This window comes from Gopherus evgoodei, chromosome 19, assembly GCF_007399415.2.
Source record: "Gopherus evgoodei ecotype Sinaloan lineage chromosome 19, rGopEvg1_v1.p, whole genome shotgun sequence".
Lineage (NCBI taxonomy): Eukaryota > Metazoa > Chordata > Testudines > Testudinidae > Gopherus > Gopherus evgoodei.
The window spans coordinates 22,423,681-22,442,882 of NC_044340.1; the positions used below are offsets into that span (position 1 = coordinate 22,423,681).

A 19,202-nucleotide genomic window follows, 5' to 3' on the forward strand; every position below is an offset into this window, starting at 1 on the left:
GACTCTACAGGACCACTAATGCATGTATTTCCGTTACAATGGACTAGCTCAGTGAGTGGCGGGACTTGCAATTCTCCCTCCTCAGCCCCACAAAGACACCCCTTCTAGGACTCCCTCTTTATACACTGATACAGACAAGTTACCTATTACCCTTCTGACTTGGTTAGTTACCACCCATTACCTTGTACATGTTGGTTAGATCAAAACATCTCTGTCCATCGCTGCTGTTGTCCTGACCTTATCTTTAAGAGAGCCAGTGTGTCCCTGTACCATCTTTGGGGAATGTGTTTACACCATATTGTGGTATTGGGGTGTTCTGGCACTAACCTTGTGGAATGTGTTTACGTGAATACTTAGTGCCAAGAAGTGCTTGTGGTTTTTGCAGTACTAGCCCTGTTTCTGCCAGGTTCTGTGAACTTGCAAATAGGCATTTTTTGTAACCAGGCCTGACTTCTGCTTGACTCTTGCAAACTTTGTTTTCTTCAAGTGATTGCTCATGTCAATTAAAAGTAGGTGTGTGTGCACCACGTGCACAATCGTCGGAAGGTTTTCCCCCTAGCACTACCCATCGGGTTGGCTGTGGGGCGCCCTGGAGTGGCACCCTTATGGCGGTGAATATAGGTCCCTGCCAACCCATCGCCTCTTCAGTTCCTTCTTACCACCAGTATCAGGGGGTAGCTGTGCTAGTCTGTATCCACAAAAACAACAAGGAGTCCGGTGGTACCTTAAAGACGAACAGATTTATTTGAGCATAAGCTTTCGTGGGTAAAAAACCTCACTTCTTCAGATGCACCAGTGACAATCATTGGAGCTGCTTTGTTTTCTTGCCTCGAGCAAGCTCTTCTCCTAGCGAACAGTTGTTCTTGTATCCTATATAGTTAGTTAGTTCTTAGATAAGTTTCTGTTGGGAGTTACCCCTCATCCCCTATTTTTCTACTCCCCTCTGGGGACTGGGGCTTGCCTTGGTCTCAAGGCTTCAAATCCTGCAGGTCTTGCCAGAAATCTATGCCCAGGGAGATCCTTACGACTCCTGCCTAAAGTGCTTGGGGGAAGTCCACCACACCTACAAGTGTAAGATTTTTAGGAGCTTCCCCCCGTTGGACTCCCTGGGACAGGAGAGCCAAATCGGGGAGTTGGGCCTCATAGAGATGGCAACCCAGCACTCCCCGGCGCCGGCAGAGCTGGCCATCCTCACCTCAGCACTGATCACCAGCACTGTCCCACATGCCACTGCCGTGGAGCCTGAGATCAGACTCTGAGCCAGAGTCATATGTCTCCAGATGCAGTCAGCACCGGTCTCGTCGCTCCAGGCATAACGAGACCTAGCAACTTTTGATGATGCCCTGGCCACTATGGTGACAGGCACCCACTCGGTGACCTCATGGGTGTATCATCAAGCCCAGGGACCAAGCTCTAGGTCCCTTTTGGTCACCTCAGATAGATGGGGACCGCCGTCTGCCTCTATGGTGAGGGAACCTCCCAGGGGTTCCAAGACCAGCGCCTGGGCCAGCACCAAACTCAGCACCAAGTTTGCGTCCAGCATCGCGTCTGCCACTGCACAGGAAGTACCTGCACGAGAGGACCTCCATGAATTGGAAGGTCAGGAGGACTCCATGCCGATGAGGGCTGCTTCATCCTCCTCCCCGGACAAAGCAGTAGCAGCCTTGTCTGTCTCTTTTCTGGCTTTGGCCAATAGAGCTCATCAGGAGCTGCTCAGAAGAATAGTCCCCAATCTTGACCTGCAAGCAGAGGAGGTCTCAGAAGAAATGGACCCTATGGTGGACATTCTGATGCCAGAAGGTCCTTCCAGGATGGCCTTGCCATTGATCAAGACCATCCACAACACTACCAAGACCCTCTGGCACACGCCTGTTTCCATTTATCCCACGGCTAAAAGGGTAGAGAGGAAGTACTTTGTACCCTCTAAAGGGTACGAATACCTTTTCACCCACCCTCAGCTGGGCACACTGGTCATGGATGTGGCCATCGCCAAGGAAAGGCAGGGTCACCAGGGCCCCACTCCAAAGTCTATCTAAAAAGAGGAAAAGAAGCTGGATCTCTTCAGCCATAAGGTCTATTTCACCAAGGGGCTCCAGCTTCAAATCACTAATGGGCAGGCGGTTCTTAGCTGCTATAGTTTTAACTCTTGAAACTCCTTGTTCAATGAGGAGTTCAGGGTGCGGGAAGGGGCTCCAGGTGAAGGAGTGGGGGGGTGGGATGGGGGCTCCGGATGGGGGTGCAGTCTCTGGAGTGGGCCTGGGGATGAGGATTTGGGGTGTAGGAGGGTGCTCCAGGCTGGGACCAAGGGGTTCGGAGGGCAGGAGGAAAATCAGGGCTGGGCCAGGGGGTTGGGGTGCAGGAAGGGGTGCAGGTTCCAGCTGGGAGTGCAGGATTTGGGGTGCATGAGGGTGCTCTGAGCTGGGATCAAAGGGTTTGGAGGGCAGGAGGGGAATCAGTGCTGGGGCAGGGGGTTGGGGCACAGGGAGAGGCTATGGGGTGCAGGCTTCAAATAGTGCTTACTTCAAGTGGCTCCCAGAAGCAGCGGCCATGTCCCCACTCCGGCTCCTAAGCGGAGCCTCGGCTAGGCGGCTCTGCGCACTGCCCTGTCCATAGACACCACCCCTACAGTTCCAACTGGCCGCAGTTCCCGGACAATGGGAGTTGTGCGGGCGGCGGCAGCGTGCAGAGTGGAGCCCCCTGGCTACCCCTACATGTAGGAGCTGAAGTGGGGCCATGCTGCCACTTCTGGGAGCCACATGGAGCACCCCCCCAACCCTGCTCCCCAGCTGGAGCACCACAGCACCGGAGCAGGGCAAGCCCCGGACTCCTCTCCCCGGCAGGAGCTTGAGGACCAGCTTAAAACAGCTGACGTGCCGGATCCAGCCTGTGGGACATAGTTTGCCCACCCCTTTCTAGAGCAACCTTAAAGTCCTTGGGGTTTCATGAGACGGCCCCGCAAAGGAAGCATTTTAAGCCTCAGCTCCTGCCTTGCTTTTACCCCTCTTGGCCGAGGCAAGACTATAACAGGAGGTGGGGTAGGAGTAATAGAAAAAGGCCTCTCCTCCTTTACCCAAGGCCAAGGCTCGGCGAGACAATTGCCGGCTCCTAAGAACCTTCTCAAAGAACGTGTTTATTCCAAGACTCATTTGCCTCCCCTCTGTTGGGGTATCAAGCAAGAAGAACTGAAGAGGTGGCAGGTTGGCAGGGACCTGTATTCACCGCCATAATTGTGCTACTCCAGGGCGCTCCACAGCTTACCTGGCGGGTACCGCTAGGGGAAAAACCTTCTGTCAATCATGCATGCGGCGCTCACACACCTACTTGGAATGAACATGAGCAACACATCTCGAAGAACAACAACAGTTTCAAAAGGTAAGTAACCATTTTTTATCTCAGCAGGGCCTGACTTTAGTTAAGGCTTTAGACCTTACACCAAGCCCCTCGTACCAGCCCTCATGTCTCAGGCTCTGTTTCTAATGCATCCTCTAATTTCCTTCCACACCTCCAGACACCTTGTCAGCCATCTTGCATGTCTGTAAGACGTCTCATCCCAAAGTGCTTCACAGGTTGTATACCCGTGGATTGCTTCTCACCTCTGAGAGAGAACACACCAGTTGTTTAACAGTATACAACAAATCTTCAAGACAGTTTAGGACAGGAAGTGAAGCAGAATCTCACATCCATTTGAAACTGCATGGTAGATTTAAGGAGACAAAGTGGAATTACCAGAGTCAGTAATTTGTGTCAGGGCACAAGCAACCAAATGCCTAATAATTTACAAAAAGTTCTAGGGGAACTTTGTTACCCATGAGTGGCTGGGACTCTGAATTTTTAAGTCTTACAGTACAGCTGTCAACTCTTCCAAGACTTCCTTCTCCAGCATCATGCAGGTCATTCAGGAAAGTCTGTGGTAACTCTTCTTCTTGGGCCTATTTCCCCCCTCTTCTCTCTCTTCCCCCACCCCCCGTGCCCCCCCACTGGGTACACTTGGTCCACTGATAATGCATCTCAATCTGGAGGTGACTTATCTCTGCTCAGGAGCGCTGCAATCACGTCCGGGGGTTGTTTCCTCTTTTGTGTTCAGGGGACAGTCACATGTCCAATGGCTTGGATCCTGTGGCCGAGACAGCAATCAGGCAGTTGACTGAAACAAATAACAAATCTGCCAAGAAGACCCCTACAAAACGCAGCACACTTATCATCTCGGGAGTTTCCAAGGTAACTGATGATCTGGGAATTCTCCCTCAAAGTTGTTTTTGTGCACTGAGGGTTGTTAATAGGGGTGTGGGTGTCATGATGGTTGGCCCTGCAGGGGACTCATATACAAAGGAATCTGTTTGTGCTGAATAATGACCTGCAGTCATGTAGCATCACCCCACAAAGGATCTCAAAGCACATTGCCGTCGCTGAAATGCAGCCGTCTTTGGGGGTTCAGTAGGTCACAGCAGTAGGATAGAAAGTTAGTGAAGATGATGCAGCGTCCAGTTGAAATTTCATGGGGGATTTAGAGAAGGGGAATGGGATTTTGCCAGATGTCCCTGGCTGGAGGACGGAGGAGGAGAATCATGCTGTGCTATGAAATCCACGCACTTCAAATATCTCTCTCCAAATATTGGCAACTATACAAACATACACTCTCCTAGCACTACACTGACTGGGGCATTGGCGCCTCTGAGGAAACAGAACTTGAAGGCTTCAGAATCAAAACATGGGGTTTCACAGTGCTTAAGAACATGTGCAAAGCCCATCCGTCTTGAGCCTCAGAGTCTCACGTAATGTTCCTCTCATGGGGCAGTTTAATGTTTTGAAATATCACTCTGTAGTTTCTCCTCTCCTTCCAGGCCCCAGAAGCTCATTTTTTCTCTGGATGGGAGAATTAGTAAGAACAGCTTGAGCTCTTTATTTTTAAAGAGGGGAGGAGATGGCCCAATGGAGACAAAGGTAATTTGTGAACTTTAACTCTCAACTTCTGTCTGTTTGACCTTTGCATCCCCTTCAGGTACCAATTGCCCAAGATGAAATGGCACTTTCTCTTGGTTATGCGGCATCTATGGAGGCCACCATGCATGGATACTCCATAATGGCAGGCATGTGTGACCACCCGCAGAGCTCCACTGAGCCAACCCAGCTGCTGGAAGCATCGTTCTCAGGACAGAGAGCTAGTCAGGAGCTGGATGAGACAACACGATCAGACATCTCCGAGAGACCCTCGATGGAGGATGTGGAATCTGAAACTGGCTCCACAGGAGCCCTCGAGACCAGGAGCTTAAAGGATCACAAAGGTGAGGCTGAGTGAGCAATGTTCAGCACAGCAGGGCCTGGGGAATGACATGACAGTCTCTCACTTTGGTAGTACAACATCCTCTGTCTAGCATCCGACGTGCGGGTCACGTTAACTTCGCTCGTGTTCTGTGTTTCTGCTTTCATAATGAGGGGCAGAAGGGAAATTTTTTTAATGAGTAGTTATGGCTACTTTCGTTAGGGTTTGGGTGGGATGTTAGGGTGTTTTGTTTGTTTTTTTTAAGGCAGTCATTTCTTGTGAGCAAATCAAGGTGAACGGTGTACTGTAATTCACGCTGCTAGCTAGGAGATCTTGCTAATTACTCAGCTGAGTAAGTGAACAAATAAACAAGCAGAATACATTACAAAATACCAGAAGAGTATAGTGTAATTTTTAAGACTAGCTCGCTAGTACGTATTCTACAGGTATAGCTCGTAAGTTACAATGGCTATATCATGCGAGACTTTGCTATAGTGTCTGTTTGAGCTTTGATGAGAATTGGAGCTGGTGTTAGGTGTATGTATGTGAATTATGTGCTGGAGGTTCTGCTGTAGTTAAGGAAAAGAACCAAACACTTCTGCCTAGGCTAAATATTGATTGGCCGTCTGCATATGAGGTAGTAGACTTGTGCTGGAGCCCCAGTTTAGACATAAGAAAATGGTCCTGAACGCATCCCTAACTTCCCCAGACTCATTGTCATGGATGTAAGACTAAAGAGTTGAAATTCAACAAAATATGAACCATGGAAAAGTTTTTTTTATTTGGAGAGAATCTTGCCCTCATATTGATGAGCCTGAGAGAAAGGTGCAGGATTGCATTGTAGTCACTAGCAAAGAGCTAGCTCCAGTGATCACCAGTAAGAAAATGGAGACAGAAGGGTGAAAAAGGTAAGGAAGAAATGGCACACTAAATCATTGAGCTGATCTCTTGCCCACTCCTTCTTGCTCAGAGGTAGGCTAGTGCAGTGGTTCTCAACCAGAGGTCCAGGGCCGACTGGGGATCTGCGAGAAGGTTTCAGAGGGTCTGCCAAGCAGGGCCTATGTTAGACTTGCTAGAGTCCAGGGCAGAAAACCGAAGACCCTGTCATAACATTTTTTTCCAGATCTGGACCTTAGCGTCCAAAATATGGGTGTTAGCATGAAAGCCTCCAAGCTTAGTTACCAGCTTGGACCTGGTAAAGCTGCCACTAGCCAGGAATTATACAGTGCCTAGCTTACTGTGGTCTCCCCAAAACCTTCCCTGGGGGACTCCCAGACTCGGATACCTTGAGTCCTACAAGAAAGGAAAATAACCCCCTCCCCTTGTTTCCTTGTTACTTCCTCCCAGGCTCCCCTCCCTGGACGACCCTAGGAGATTCCCTGCTTCTAGTCCCGGAAACACAAGAACCGAGAGAGCTAATCTCCCCCCCCCTCACCCAGAGGGTATGCAAAGTCAGGCTTAGTAAATCTAACACAAAGAGATTTTCCCCCTGACTTCTTCCTCCCACCAATTCCCTGGTGAGCTGCAGACTCAATTCCCTGGAGTCCCCACTTAAGGAAAACTCCAACAGCTCTTAAAAAGAAAGCTTTATAAAAAGAAAGAAAAATACATTAAAAATAGTCTCTGTATAAGGTGACAGTCTACAGGGTCAGTTGCTTAAAGGGGAAAAATGAATAAACAGCCTTATCCAAAAAGAATACAATTCAAAACACTCCAGCAACTTCACACATGTAAATACAAAAAAACAGTATAAACCTATTGTCTTACTATCTTTGTACTTACAACTTGGAAACAGAAGATTAGAAAGCCAGGAGATAGAAAAATCACTCTCAGAGCCAAGAGGGTCAGACCCAAGACAAAGAACAAAGAACTCACACCCGAAACTTCCCTCCACCCAGATTTTAAAAAGTCTTGTTTCCTGATTGTTCCTCTGATCAGGTGTTTCAGGTTCCCAGTGTTAACCCTTTACAGGTAAAAGAACCTTAACGCTTAGCTATCTGTTTATGACAGCCCCACCTCGTGGGGCTGAAGCTGGAGGCCCTGAGCCTTGCCACCTGGGGCTGAAGCCTGAGCAACTTAGCTTTGCGGGAGCCCCCTGTGGCATGTGGCCCCTGGCAATTGCCCTGCTTGCTACCCCCTATGCCAGTCCTGGCTTTTATATGCAAAAAAATAGTAGCTGTGGCACAGGTGGGCCATGGAGTTTTTATAGCATGTTGGGGGGGGCCCTCAGGAAGAAAAAAGTTGAGAACCCGTGCGCTAGTGTATCCCCCGAGCTCAGACTGGAAACCAAGTGGTGGTACTCTCCCAAGTTGCAGGCACAAAGCAAGTTCTACCCACTTCAGATGCTGCTGAAAGCCTATTGTGTGGATGGTGAATATACAGTACAATCACATGTACTCCGCTCATCATCTTGGGCCTGATTGTCCTTTAAATTACGTTTGAATACAACCTTGGGACTGGATTAAGGCATAAGCACAGTAAACACATACTGAGGGCCTGTGGTCTACCATGAGATTTTGATTCATTTCATTTTTAATGAAAGCTGTTTCTAGCCCTTGTAGTTTTTAAGAAAAACTTGAAAATGTGAACTGAGTGTAACTGGTGCAGTGATACCTGCCCAAGTCAGACTGCCTCTAGCAGAGAAAGAAGCAGCAGCCTCTAGAGCAGTGGTTTTCAAATTTTTTGTATTGGTGACCCCTTTCACACAGCAAGCCTATGAGCGTGACACACCCCCCCTTATAAATGTAAAAACACATTTTTTAAAATATTTAACACTATTATAAATGCTGGAAGCAAAGCAGGGTTTGGGGTGGAGGCTGACAGCTTATGATCCCCCACTTAATAACCTCATGACCCCCTGAAGGATCACAACCTGTTCCCTCTAGGCTGTGCGGTTGGGTGGCAGTCCAGGAGTGATTCAAATGCTGTGCACTTGATTAGCCCCTCCCCCAACTGCTTTGCTGCCACATTGCTCCTGCAGCTGCTCCTGGGACCCTTCTGCTGGCTGTGCAGAGTGGGGGATGAAGCGGGTGCTGATGTCAGGGTGTCCCCCTTCCCCTGCCCCTATACCCCATCCCCACAGAGAAGGGGAGAGGGGACAGCCTGATTGAGGACATGGAACAGGAGAAAGCTGTTGGGTCTGAGATCTAAACCAGCCTTCCCAGTAAATAAGTACCTTAAAGAGACCGTGCACAGTCTCTGAGAGTTCCCCAGCAGCCGGCACACACTGTCTGTCTCTCCCCTCCCACTCCTGTGCCCATGTACCCCAACTCTGCGGAAGGGGAGACAGGGCTCAAGACAGAGCAAGAGAGCTTTCAGCGAGTGTCTTTAAAGAGGAGCAGACTTTAAAGAGGAATGTGCACACTGTCTCTCTCACACACATTCTTCCACGCTCACCTCCAAACACATACTTACGATGATGGTGATGTTACTTCTTGATACTTCCTGCAGTGCGCACACATTCTCTGTAATTTTCTTCGTTCAAAGCGTGTTGTTTTAGTTTTTTGACTGGTCTCTGCATTTCATAGTTTTTATTTCTCTTACACTTAAACTTAATTCTTTGAGTAGTGAGTTCTAAAATGCCTGACCTGTCCAGGCTGGAGTCGTCATCCCTATGGTAACTTTTTAAAAATATATATTATATTTAGGTTTTTTGTTTCTAGTGGTGTGCACATAACAAAATTTATTTCACACATGGATGGAAAAAAATTAGAGGGAAAATTGGTCACGACCCCCAGTTTGAGAACCCCTGCTCAAGAGCCAAGGAAGAACCCACCTGGCCCCCCAAATCCATCATTGGAGCAGAGCTGGCCACTAGGGTTGGGGGCTGGCTGATGGAAAGACTTGTATGCCCTGCTGGTCTTTCTGAGACTCGATCCCTTTTGGGACCAGAGCTTCATTCTTACTTTCTCTGGACTTCAGGCTTCTCGAGTCATATTATGGAGTAGGGTGATCAGCAGGGCCAGCGCTACCATTTAGGCAGCCTAGGCAATCGCCTAGGGCGCCAGAATAAATGGTGGGTGCCTTTTTTCCGGAGGGGGTGGCAGGCGGCTCCGGTGGAGCTGCCGCAGTGGTGCCTGTGGAGGGTCCGGTGCTCCGCGGCTCCGGTGGAGCTGCCGCAGTGGTGCCTGCGGAGGGTCCGGTGCTCCGCGGCTCTGGACGGTCGGCTGCTATCAAACTGCCCAAAAAGACCATGGACTCTGTTCCGTAGCAGAGGCGCCTGGCCAGATTTATTGCTGATGAAGCATGATCCTAATATCCTATAGAATCTACAGGACCAATAACGCATGTTTGCCCGTTACAGTGGACCAGTTCAGTGAGTGGCAGGACTTGCCATTTCCCCTTCAGCCAGACAGACACCCCTTCTGAAACCCCTTTTTCTACACAGATACAAACAAGTTACATATTGCCCTTCTGACATGGTTAGTTACCACCCTTTACCTTGTACATGTCAGTTAGATCAAAGCATCTCTGTCCATCACTGCTGTCATCCTGAGCTTATCTTTAAGAGAACCAGTGTGTCCCTGTGCCATCTTCGGGGAATGTGTTTACACCATATCGTGGTATTGGGGTGTTCTGGCACTAACCTGGAATGTGTTTACGTGAATACTTAGTGCACTGAGTGCTTGTGTTTTTGCAGTACCAGCCCTATTTTAGCCAGATTCTGTGAACTTGGAAATAGGCATTTTTTGTAACAGGGCCTGACTTCTGCTCATAGCTTGAATCTTGCAAATTTTACTTTATTTCAGCAGGGCCTCACATCAGTTCAGGCCTTAGGCCTTACACCAGGCCCCTTATACCAGACCTAATGTCTCAGGCTCTCCTTTCTATTACACTGAGATTGTGCAAAACAAGAAGGCAGTCTTTAAAAAATGTTGGATCGCTGACCCTCCCCAATTCAAACCTAGGCCATCTGTCTCATCCAAGGTATGGAGAAGGGGTATTGCACAAATTAGCACAAGACCCAGCTGAAAGGAAAGACTTCTAGGGAGAGCTTAAGGATAGTAGGAAATAAGTGACTAGCACCTAGCTAAGTTGTGACTCTCTCCTGCTGGCCTGTGGATGTCTCATCCTTCCTTTCTCCAGAGAGGAGACTTTGTAGTCTAGTGTTTTAGAGCAGAGGACTAACTTCAGAGGCCCTGGTTCTAGTCACAGCTCAGGCACTGACTCTCTGCATGTCCCTTTTCTGCTGTACTTCATAAACCTGTAAAATCGAATTGATGATGGTCCTTCACAGGGAGGTGTCTGTAAAGCACAAAATCATGTTGTTGAAAGCTCCCAAGGCAGGGCATGGTTATGTCTGTCGTCATCTTCATTTTGTCTTATTCTCCAGTCAGCTTTCTCCGGAGCGGCACCAAGCTCATCTTCCGGAGGAAGAATAAGCAGAAGGAAGCAGGCCTGAGCCAGTCGCATGATGACCTGTCCAATGCCAGCACCAGCTCTGCCACCAGGAAGAAAGCCAGCAGCTTCTCCCGGCGCCTCATCAAGCGCTTCTCCTTTAAGTCTAAATCAAAACCCAAGGCCAGCGGCAGCACAACATCGATGGGCGAGAAGTAAGGTTGGGATGAGCCAGTCTGAAAGATTGCATTGAAGCCCCCTTTGTCTCTGTGTCTTTCCCACCCCAGGTATCTGTGAACTACAATCCAATTCCTTCCTTCCTCAGCTGAGGCGGACACTGCCCCTCCCCTGGTGCTTTATGTTGGTTGAGAAGGTAAGGGAGTTATGAACTGAAAGTTTGGGTTGATTAGCCACCCTGTTTCTGCCTCTTCTGGATATCATGACCCATTTGCTCTTGCATAAGACCCTGATAGCTTGCTAAGCAGTCATTCTGACTGCTCCTGGCACTGGTGGAATGACTCCATATCCTCCTGATTGCCTTGCATCTTTGACTTCTCCAGATGACCTTCTAGAAGGGAGACAGGGCCTCTGAGGTGTCTTCTCCAGGGTTAAGACTTAACCCTTTAGTTCCTGAAATCTTTAACTGTATGGCAAAAGAGACCTTTGAATAACTTTTTTGGGGAAAAGGGGTTAATCTATGGAAAATCAAGGCTCCTCCACTGTACGTCTGCATGTTGCAGAATTCATGGCCTGACTGAGGAGTAACACCTGTTTGCTGCAGCCTGCCAGCTGAGGTAACTTTTCAGGGGAAAGAGTAACTCCATAAACAAGTTATGCTATTTGAACAGCGCCCCCCTGTTTTGTAGAGTATTTTGGGAATTTTTCTTTTAAATGAAAGGACGTACCAGAAAAAGGGAACACGAGATGAGACTCTGCAGGACAACTGGGTCCTTGCAAAAGTCCTCTTATTATCACTACTGCAGCAGCTGCTAGCCAGACATAAGGCTCCCTACTATTTCCAGGGTGTTAATAGAAAGATGAACTGATCCATAGATGTAGCTCCCCCAAATGTGGTGTCCACCACATCTAGCCATCTGGACCAGCAGCTAGTCTTTGTGTGTATGGCCTCCTTTCCTTACAGAGGTGTTTGGGCCACTGGAGAAGCAGATGTTCTTCGGTCTTGTAGGATGCAAGCACAGCTGTTGTGGTCCATGAGTGCTATACTCTGAAGACCAACAGGATGCTTGGAAAATGAGGGGTAGACTTGCACTAGAGGAGCATTTGCTATGTAACTTGAAGTTTATTTTAGTGCCCCATGTGCCCCATTCTTTAGTGGAAAGAATGAAGGTGAAGTCCACCACAGAAAAGATTTAACTTGTTAAAATGGACCTTTCCCTAGTGACTCCTGATGGCACTGACTCTTCCTCCTGCAAATCTGATTCTGACTATGTATCTTTCTTTCAAGTAATATATGAATGTACTCGATTTGTCTTGTATTGGCAGAGGAAATGAAGGCCCCTGCATTTCTTAGCATCAACTTCATTGCATGAAAGAGAATCAAGTAGACAGCTAGGCAGACTCTTTGCCCTGAATGTGGCAGGGAGTTAGAAGTCGCTGAATTTACTTGTATTGTGAAGTTCCCTTCAGGCCCACTTTGAATGAGTCAAACCAAGAACATTTTGGAAGGAACCAATGTCCTATGAGAGTGTCATGTGGGAATAAATGGTTTGAAAAGGAGCATCTGCTCTTCAGCAGGATGTAGAAGTGCGGAGAAGGGAGACCAGAGAAGAAATCATTCTAAAAGATGAGGTCACCTGGGACTGGTCTTATTTTCCTCTTCCCCAAGTCACTAGGGTGGCTACTAGGATGGGAAATCATTTCTGCCTAGAAAGGGGATGTTGTGGTGTGTGTGTTTTGTATTTTTTGTTTTGTTTTTGTTTTAAAGGCAGCTTGTATGTGGGGAAAAAATTATTCCTGGGTGATTGCAGGATGACAATTATTAGGTTTTGCAAAAATTACAGAGGAAGTCCTGTCTATGGGAAAATCCTTGAACAGTGATGGTGGGACACATCAAAAGACTAGAAGGGGGTTAGCAGTGTATAACTGTGAAGAGTTTAGGGCCAGGAACTATTCATGTTCCTGGGCTCAGGGAAGCACTAGGTTCTGGGTGGGATCCAGAGTGCTCAGCTATGCTTTGAAAGCTAACAAGTGGGACACCTAAGTTAGAGGTGCTCTTTAGCATTGTCCCGCTCACCCCAGCTAGACTGGGGTGTGCACAGTATAAAACTGGTCCAGCTGGCCAGTAGCCTCCTCTTTTTTTTCCCAGCTTTGGTCCTGAACAGTCTGTTCAGTCTCGACATCCTTTCTATTTTTCTCCCTTTTCCTTCCTTACTGAGAAACCATCATGCTTATGCCACTCCTTCCCACAAGTTATTGGCCTACAGCACCTGCTGTCTGTCACTGAAACATGAGCTCCTTGATGGAGACTGTGCCAAGATCTCAGTTGTGTCACGTTGGCAGTTTTGGATGACTCCTAGAAAGATGTACCACCCCCCTTTCTGTCACAGCTCACCATCCTCTGTGGCCTTTTCTGACTGGAAATCCTCCACCTCCCTCGTTCTTGGTTTTGTTTGTTTTTTCTTTCTCAACTTTCGGGAGGTAGTTTGAGACTAAAAGTGGTTAATGTTCTGAAGCCAGATAACATCAAGATTTCTCCAACAGCTACCTGTGAAACCCTTCAGTGGACACTGTAGCAGCTTCCCTGGAAGGCTGAAGATAGTGAAATACACATATTTGAGGTTAGACTGAACATAAACTACGATCTGAACATGACTTTGAATAAGAGAAACAAGCAACTTCTGAGCCGGAACTTAACTGTTTCCTAAGTTTTGAATTGAGCTTTAATTCTTCGTAAACAACAAATGGAATGTGCTGGCTCTGCTGGAGAGGATGTGACTATGGAAATGCCAGTGCAGCTTGTTGTGTACTTCTTGAAATGTAAGAATCCAGGCACTTCAGTACACCCAGATAGCTGTTTGCAGGTGGCTGCAGGGCCTGGTGGATGTCTCCTTAGCAGGGTTAAACAAGGAGTCACGTCTTTACTTTCTTATGAGCTTTTATTTAAAGTGTCTGATAATTGGGTGATGGTATTCTTAGAGCAGAGTTGCTCAGTTGTATGGTCTTGGTTAAATGACACATTCTTCTCCTGTTCTGCATCTTCACGTTTGTACTCAGTATTTTTCATATGTAGCTGCTACCATGCACAAACAGTAGATTGTGGGACTTTTGCCCATGCCTTTTGTGTACTTCTGGGTACCTGATATATAAGGAATGCTGATGCTTCAGCCTCGCAATTAGGTGGGATTAGGTCAAGTAACTGATCTACCTTTGGCATACTTCCAGGTGAAAGAGGCCATGTACATCTTTAACATCCAAACGCTTTGAGAATTTGATGTGTTTAAGGAGCAAGTCCTATGGGATTTTATTTTCAAAATTGATCCTTGAGTCTTAAAAGATCTAAGTTTTTCTTTCTGTACTTGTTTTTATTGCTTTGAAATGTTTGCGATGTAAACTACCTTTCACAGAGGCTGTCATACCCTCAGAGGGTTATTTATTCCCTCAACCACTTGACTGCTCATCTTGGTGCTATCGCAGTAATTTGTGGTATAGCCGCCAGGATCTGCAAGGATGAAGATGGCAGATTTTTCTGCACTCTTTAGATTAAAGCTGCAGAGCATCTCCTTAAAGGGTCACTGGGGTCAAACACGTAAATGTAATAAAAACTGGTTGTTTACCAAATATCAGTGTGTTGATGTGTATTGGAGGAAAACTGAATGTAAAGTTTTAGGGTTTGCTTGCTTTTTGGGGGTGGGGGGGAAGAATTGCGTTCTTTTGACACATCTGCTGTGCATATAGTGCAACATTCTGCTGGCTGTTTGAGAACCAAAAAGTGAAAGTGATTCTGAACAAATGAAAACACAGTGTCATTGCCTAGGCTGAAGCTAATGTAAAAACTACACAATGTAAATGAATGTTAGTCTCTAATGTGATGGTAATAACATACAGCTAAAGAAATGCATTTTAAAAATAGTTTTTAATTTGAATGCCCTTTTCTAATTAGCCATCAAAGCTGTTATTTAAGCCTATAGATGAAAAATTAAAGTCCATTTTCTGTCCTTAGTCTACAGGCAATCTCATCTCATGTCAATAGAAACTGCATGCGTAGATGAGGGATGCTGTGCAGCTTTAAACGTTAAGAGACACACACACATACAGGCTTAAGTGCAAAAGGCAGTGTAATGGAGATCTCTCTTTCGAAGGATGTTTCAGAAAGCTTCTTGTTAATGGAACCTAATTGTGTGTGTGTTGGGGAGTGGGGTTCTTTGTAAACAGCATTGTTCGGCTATCTTTTTACAGGCTATAATAAGAACTGATTGAAAAGGAGAGGTATGATCAGTAGGTCTGCTTACTAGCCTTTACAGACTTTGTGGTGAACCAAACTGGCAATCCTCCCCATTCCCATAGGCATTTTTTGTAATGTGGTATATTTAAAAAATAAAATAAAAATGAAAACTGCTTCTCACAAATATCTGTTGAATACACTTAAGAATTTCCTGGTCAGATGAGTTGAGGTAATGGAAAGGGGACTACAGCCAGGCAGAGAATAGGACAAATAACTGGGGTGAAGTTGGGGATATTGAAAAATTTTATACAGACCTCTGCAAATTGTTCACTCTTTACTCAGCTAAGTTAATTACTGCTGTTCAAATTAGAATATGCATATATGTATATACAGGGTGCGTATGTGTACAGAAGTTTTTCTTCTATTTCCTCTAAGTTAACCTTACTTACAGACTTGTTTCCTGTGAAAACTTCTTTCTTTGGGTTAGATTTCAAATCTATAGAACTGGGGGCTTGTGGGCAACTAGCAAGCCAATCTGATCCCGGATGAGACAGCAGCTGTGACTTAGATCTTATTTGTTCCTTTCAGCTGTCTTTTTCTTCCCTTCCTGTACATAATTAATATACAGTGAAGGTGTCATATCCTTGGTAGCAGAGATTCAGTGAAACCTCTTGTAAAATAAAAAGCAGGTGTGTACCCTGTGATATTGTAGCTCCTTTACATGTGTGCCCCTCAACTCAGGACTTCTTCCACAGGTATCTGCTTGCTTTGCTCACTTGTACAGGTTCTGGAGCAAACACCTACACTGAGTCTGAGCTAGTGCCCCATGCTTGTGCTCTTTTTTTTGTACTTCGATGCCTTCTTTGTGGGTGGATTATTTTAACACCAGATTTCAATACAAAGAAAAATAGGAACTGTTTAGCTATTTAAGAGATTAGAGTACAATGATTTATTTAAAGAGGAAATGGATGAAATTCTGCACCTTTGTAAATGTTTAAGAAGATTTCCATTGCTGTGTAAAGGCCTGAATTTGTTAACTTATTAAACTAAATGGAAGTTTATAAACAGTATCTTGTGTCCTCACTTCACATGCCTTGGAGTTCGTTGAAAGGGTTTGAATAGCCAGAAATTCCTGAATTTTTTGTTGATTTTGTGTTTTTTAACAAAACAACTGTTACACTTAACAGCTTATGGAATTTGAAATATAGTGTAGTGGTGGAATAATAGTTAATGAGAGATGAAGCCATCAGCAGTTGCTGTGTGACTAGACTAGTACTATCAGTCCATCTCTTCTGCAATATACCGTTTTTCAGAGAGAAGCAATGGGTGAGGGGAATGCACCCATACAAGTTTGTGGTGTGGGTGATGTAATACTCCAGCAGCCTTAGTTACCTTGGTTAAATAGTTAGCTCTGTTCCTTCTTGACTTTCTTTGGTGTATACCTTGTGCTCCTGGCTCTTCCTTTCCACCTGCCTCTGCAACAGCTTTGGTATACATTTTAATCTGTTAAGTGATGCAACTCATTAGACCTCCCTTTGTGGAAATTTAGTTCTGCTGGATATAAGATGTAGCCTATGCTGAGGCATGTCTTATTTCAAATCTAGTGTCCTATATCCTGTGTCAAGTCTATATAGGATACATTGTGTCATTGATTCTACTAATACTAAGGTAAATAATCCAACACTTTCAGCATGGTTATGATTACAGATAATAATAAATGATACTCTTAATCTATGTATGGTTGTTTCCACATATCTGCCCTTTATTGCTTTGAAAAAAATAGGAAAACAACTTCCTGTGGGGTGGGCAGACCACCAGCAGCTGTGTGGCCTTATGTACAAATATCTTGTATAGTGATAGCTATATAGAAAAGCTGCTTGCATATCATGCAACAACAAATTGGTGCTAGAAAACCTATGAACAATGCTACATATTCTTGAGCCTCATCCAGTGGCCTATTATCTTTTAACCAACTACTTATGTATGAATAGATAGAAAAAAGGTGCCGTATAAAAATTAATGTTATCCCCTGGAACACAGAGGGAGGAAAGAGGAAGGATATCTGGAGTGGGAGCATTCATGAACAACTGAAGGGAATGGGGGAGTGTTTAGAGGATCTAAGGAGCTGTCTATGGGGGGAGCAGAAGGAGAATAGTGTAGGGAGTTTTAAGGAGACAGACACACCTGGAGATATTTGCAAGAGGAGGCACGGTGGCAGATTGGAGGGGGTTGCAAATGGAGATGGCTAAGTTGAGTTGAGGGTAGAAGTTAGGGAAATGAGAAAGGGAAGCACTCAGCTCCCTCCTCCACCACTAATCTTCCTGAGCTCACACCCCAAAATAGGAACTATCTAGTATAGCAGATGAAGGCAAGAGGACACTTAACTTTGAAAATGTTCAGCAGGGGTAATGAGGGAGACTTGGTTAGGGAGGGCTTGAAGGGGGACTCTTTTTAGGGGGCAGATGCAGGGATGAGTACAGGGTGCTGACAGAGACTTGTAAGGGGGAGAAGGTTGCAAATATACTCAATAGGGACTTGCTTTTGGGTGAGCAGACAGGGAGAAATTTAGAGTTTGCATCCCTAACACCAACCGTACATATTCTTGTCCCAGTGGTTTACTACCATTGGAAATGAGGAGAAGGAAGCATGTAGTTTTGGGGGGAACGCACGTGGGAGACTCTGGATGTGCAGAGGTGTAATTTCAAGGAATATGAATGAGCAAATGGTGTATAGTAAAGGGCACGTACAGGGGATGTGTTTATGTTTGGAGGGAGAATCATGTGGAAAGGTGACTGGAGTGACACACACCAGGGGCCTGTTTAGGGAAAGGACACAAAGTAATTAGTGGTGCATACAGGAAAGGTTAATAGAGCGGGGAGGTGATTAGGGTGTCTGACAGGGATGTGGTTAGAAAGGGAATGTGTGGTTGGTTTGGTATGGTTTTCTGAGGAAGAGAGGGAGATTAGAGAATACCATTCTTAGGCATGCGAGAGCATGCAGATTATGTGAAAACTCATTTTATCATTGCTACTAAATCAATTCAGATTAAACCCTGTGCTTCAGTTGCAGACGGGCTAAGATCTGAATAGAACACAAACAGGAAACCCCCTTTTTTCAGATTTTGAAATAAATGTGCTGACGTGAATAGAACTGACCTGGAGGCTATTTTTTTAAGTTATCATTGCACAATCAAACGTGATCCCTTTTAAAAATATTTTAGAATTAAAGCTATCTTAAACATTCCATGCTCCTTAAAGAGAGAAAAGTACAATTTATAAGCTAGATGCCAGGGCCAGGTTTTGCTAAAATAAGCATGTGCAGCAGAGACCCAGAAAAGTGAAAGTGACTTGTCAGAATTAAGCAGCGTACTCAATGACTGTTGGCCTCTATCTCCCATTAGCCTATTGGTCATTGCAGAGCCCTGCCAGCCAGGACTTCCCCTTTCCGGGGCATTGCCCTTGCAAGGCCATAAGGGGTCAGGCTGTGCTGCCATCAGGAGAAGGTCAGAGAGGAGCACACGGTGGCGGGACCTGTAATAGGCTGTGTAGGAAGCAGTCTGGGGAAGGAGCAGTAAGGGTTGGGAGATTAAAGACCTGAGATGATGTGTTGAGTGTCCCTGGGCTGGAGCCCAGTGTAGAAGTCTGGCCCAGGTTCCCTTACAAGCAACTGTGGGAGTGGCATGCTAGGGGTGGCCTCTTTGAGGACTGATAATACCCGGGCTAGGGGGAAACTTCAGTGCTCTACAGAGCAGGAGTGGGCAAACTACAGCCTGTGGGATTGCTAACCCTGGGGTGTGGCAGGCCCTGTGCCACTCCCAGAAGTAGCCGGCACCATGTCCCTGCAGCCCTGTGGGGAGGAGGACAGAGGGCTCTGTATGCTGCCCTTGCCTGCAGTCACCTCCCCTCACAGCTCCCATTGGCCAGGAAGGGGGAACCGTGGCCCATGGGAGCTTCAGGGGAGGTGCCTGCAGGTGAAGGCAGTGCATGGAGCCCTCTGTTGTCGTCGTCGTCCTCCAGAGGCCACAGCGACATGGTGCTGGCCATTTCCGGGAGTGGCATGAGGCCAGGCCAGGATGGACACACATGGGACTGTCCCACCTGTGACACCCAAACATCTTAAGTCCCCAAATCCTTGTACCTGCCATCACTCATTAACGGTGCCTCCCTGCATTCCTTAAAGCAATCCAAGCTGCAGAGTGGGAAC

General features: G+C 46.4%; 1 protein-coding gene across 8 annotated transcripts in view; it reads left to right on the plus strand.

Moving 5' to 3' along the window:
* Window positions 1–15,172, plus strand: part of C2CD2L (C2CD2 like) — a 32,014-nt gene extending 16,842 nt beyond the window's left edge. For 3 of the 8 annotated variants that reach the window (XM_030538529.1, XM_030538530.1, XM_030538537.1), the window contains exons 12-15: window positions 4,085–4,218; window positions 5,000–5,282; window positions 10,593–10,812; window positions 13,319–15,172. In XM_030538529.1, the coding sequence (XP_030394389.1) occupies window positions 4,085–4,218; window positions 5,000–5,282; window positions 10,593–10,812; window positions 13,319–13,328 (647 nt within the window). In that variant the 3' untranslated portion in view covers window positions 13,329–15,172. Of the gene's footprint in view, window positions 1–4,084; window positions 4,219–4,999; window positions 5,283–10,592; window positions 10,818–10,922 lie in introns of all 8 variants that reach the window. The other 5 variants (XM_030538536.1, XM_030538533.1, XM_030538532.1 and 2 more) reach the window with 5 other exon arrangements.
* Window positions 15,173–19,202: the final 4,030 nt, after the last annotated feature.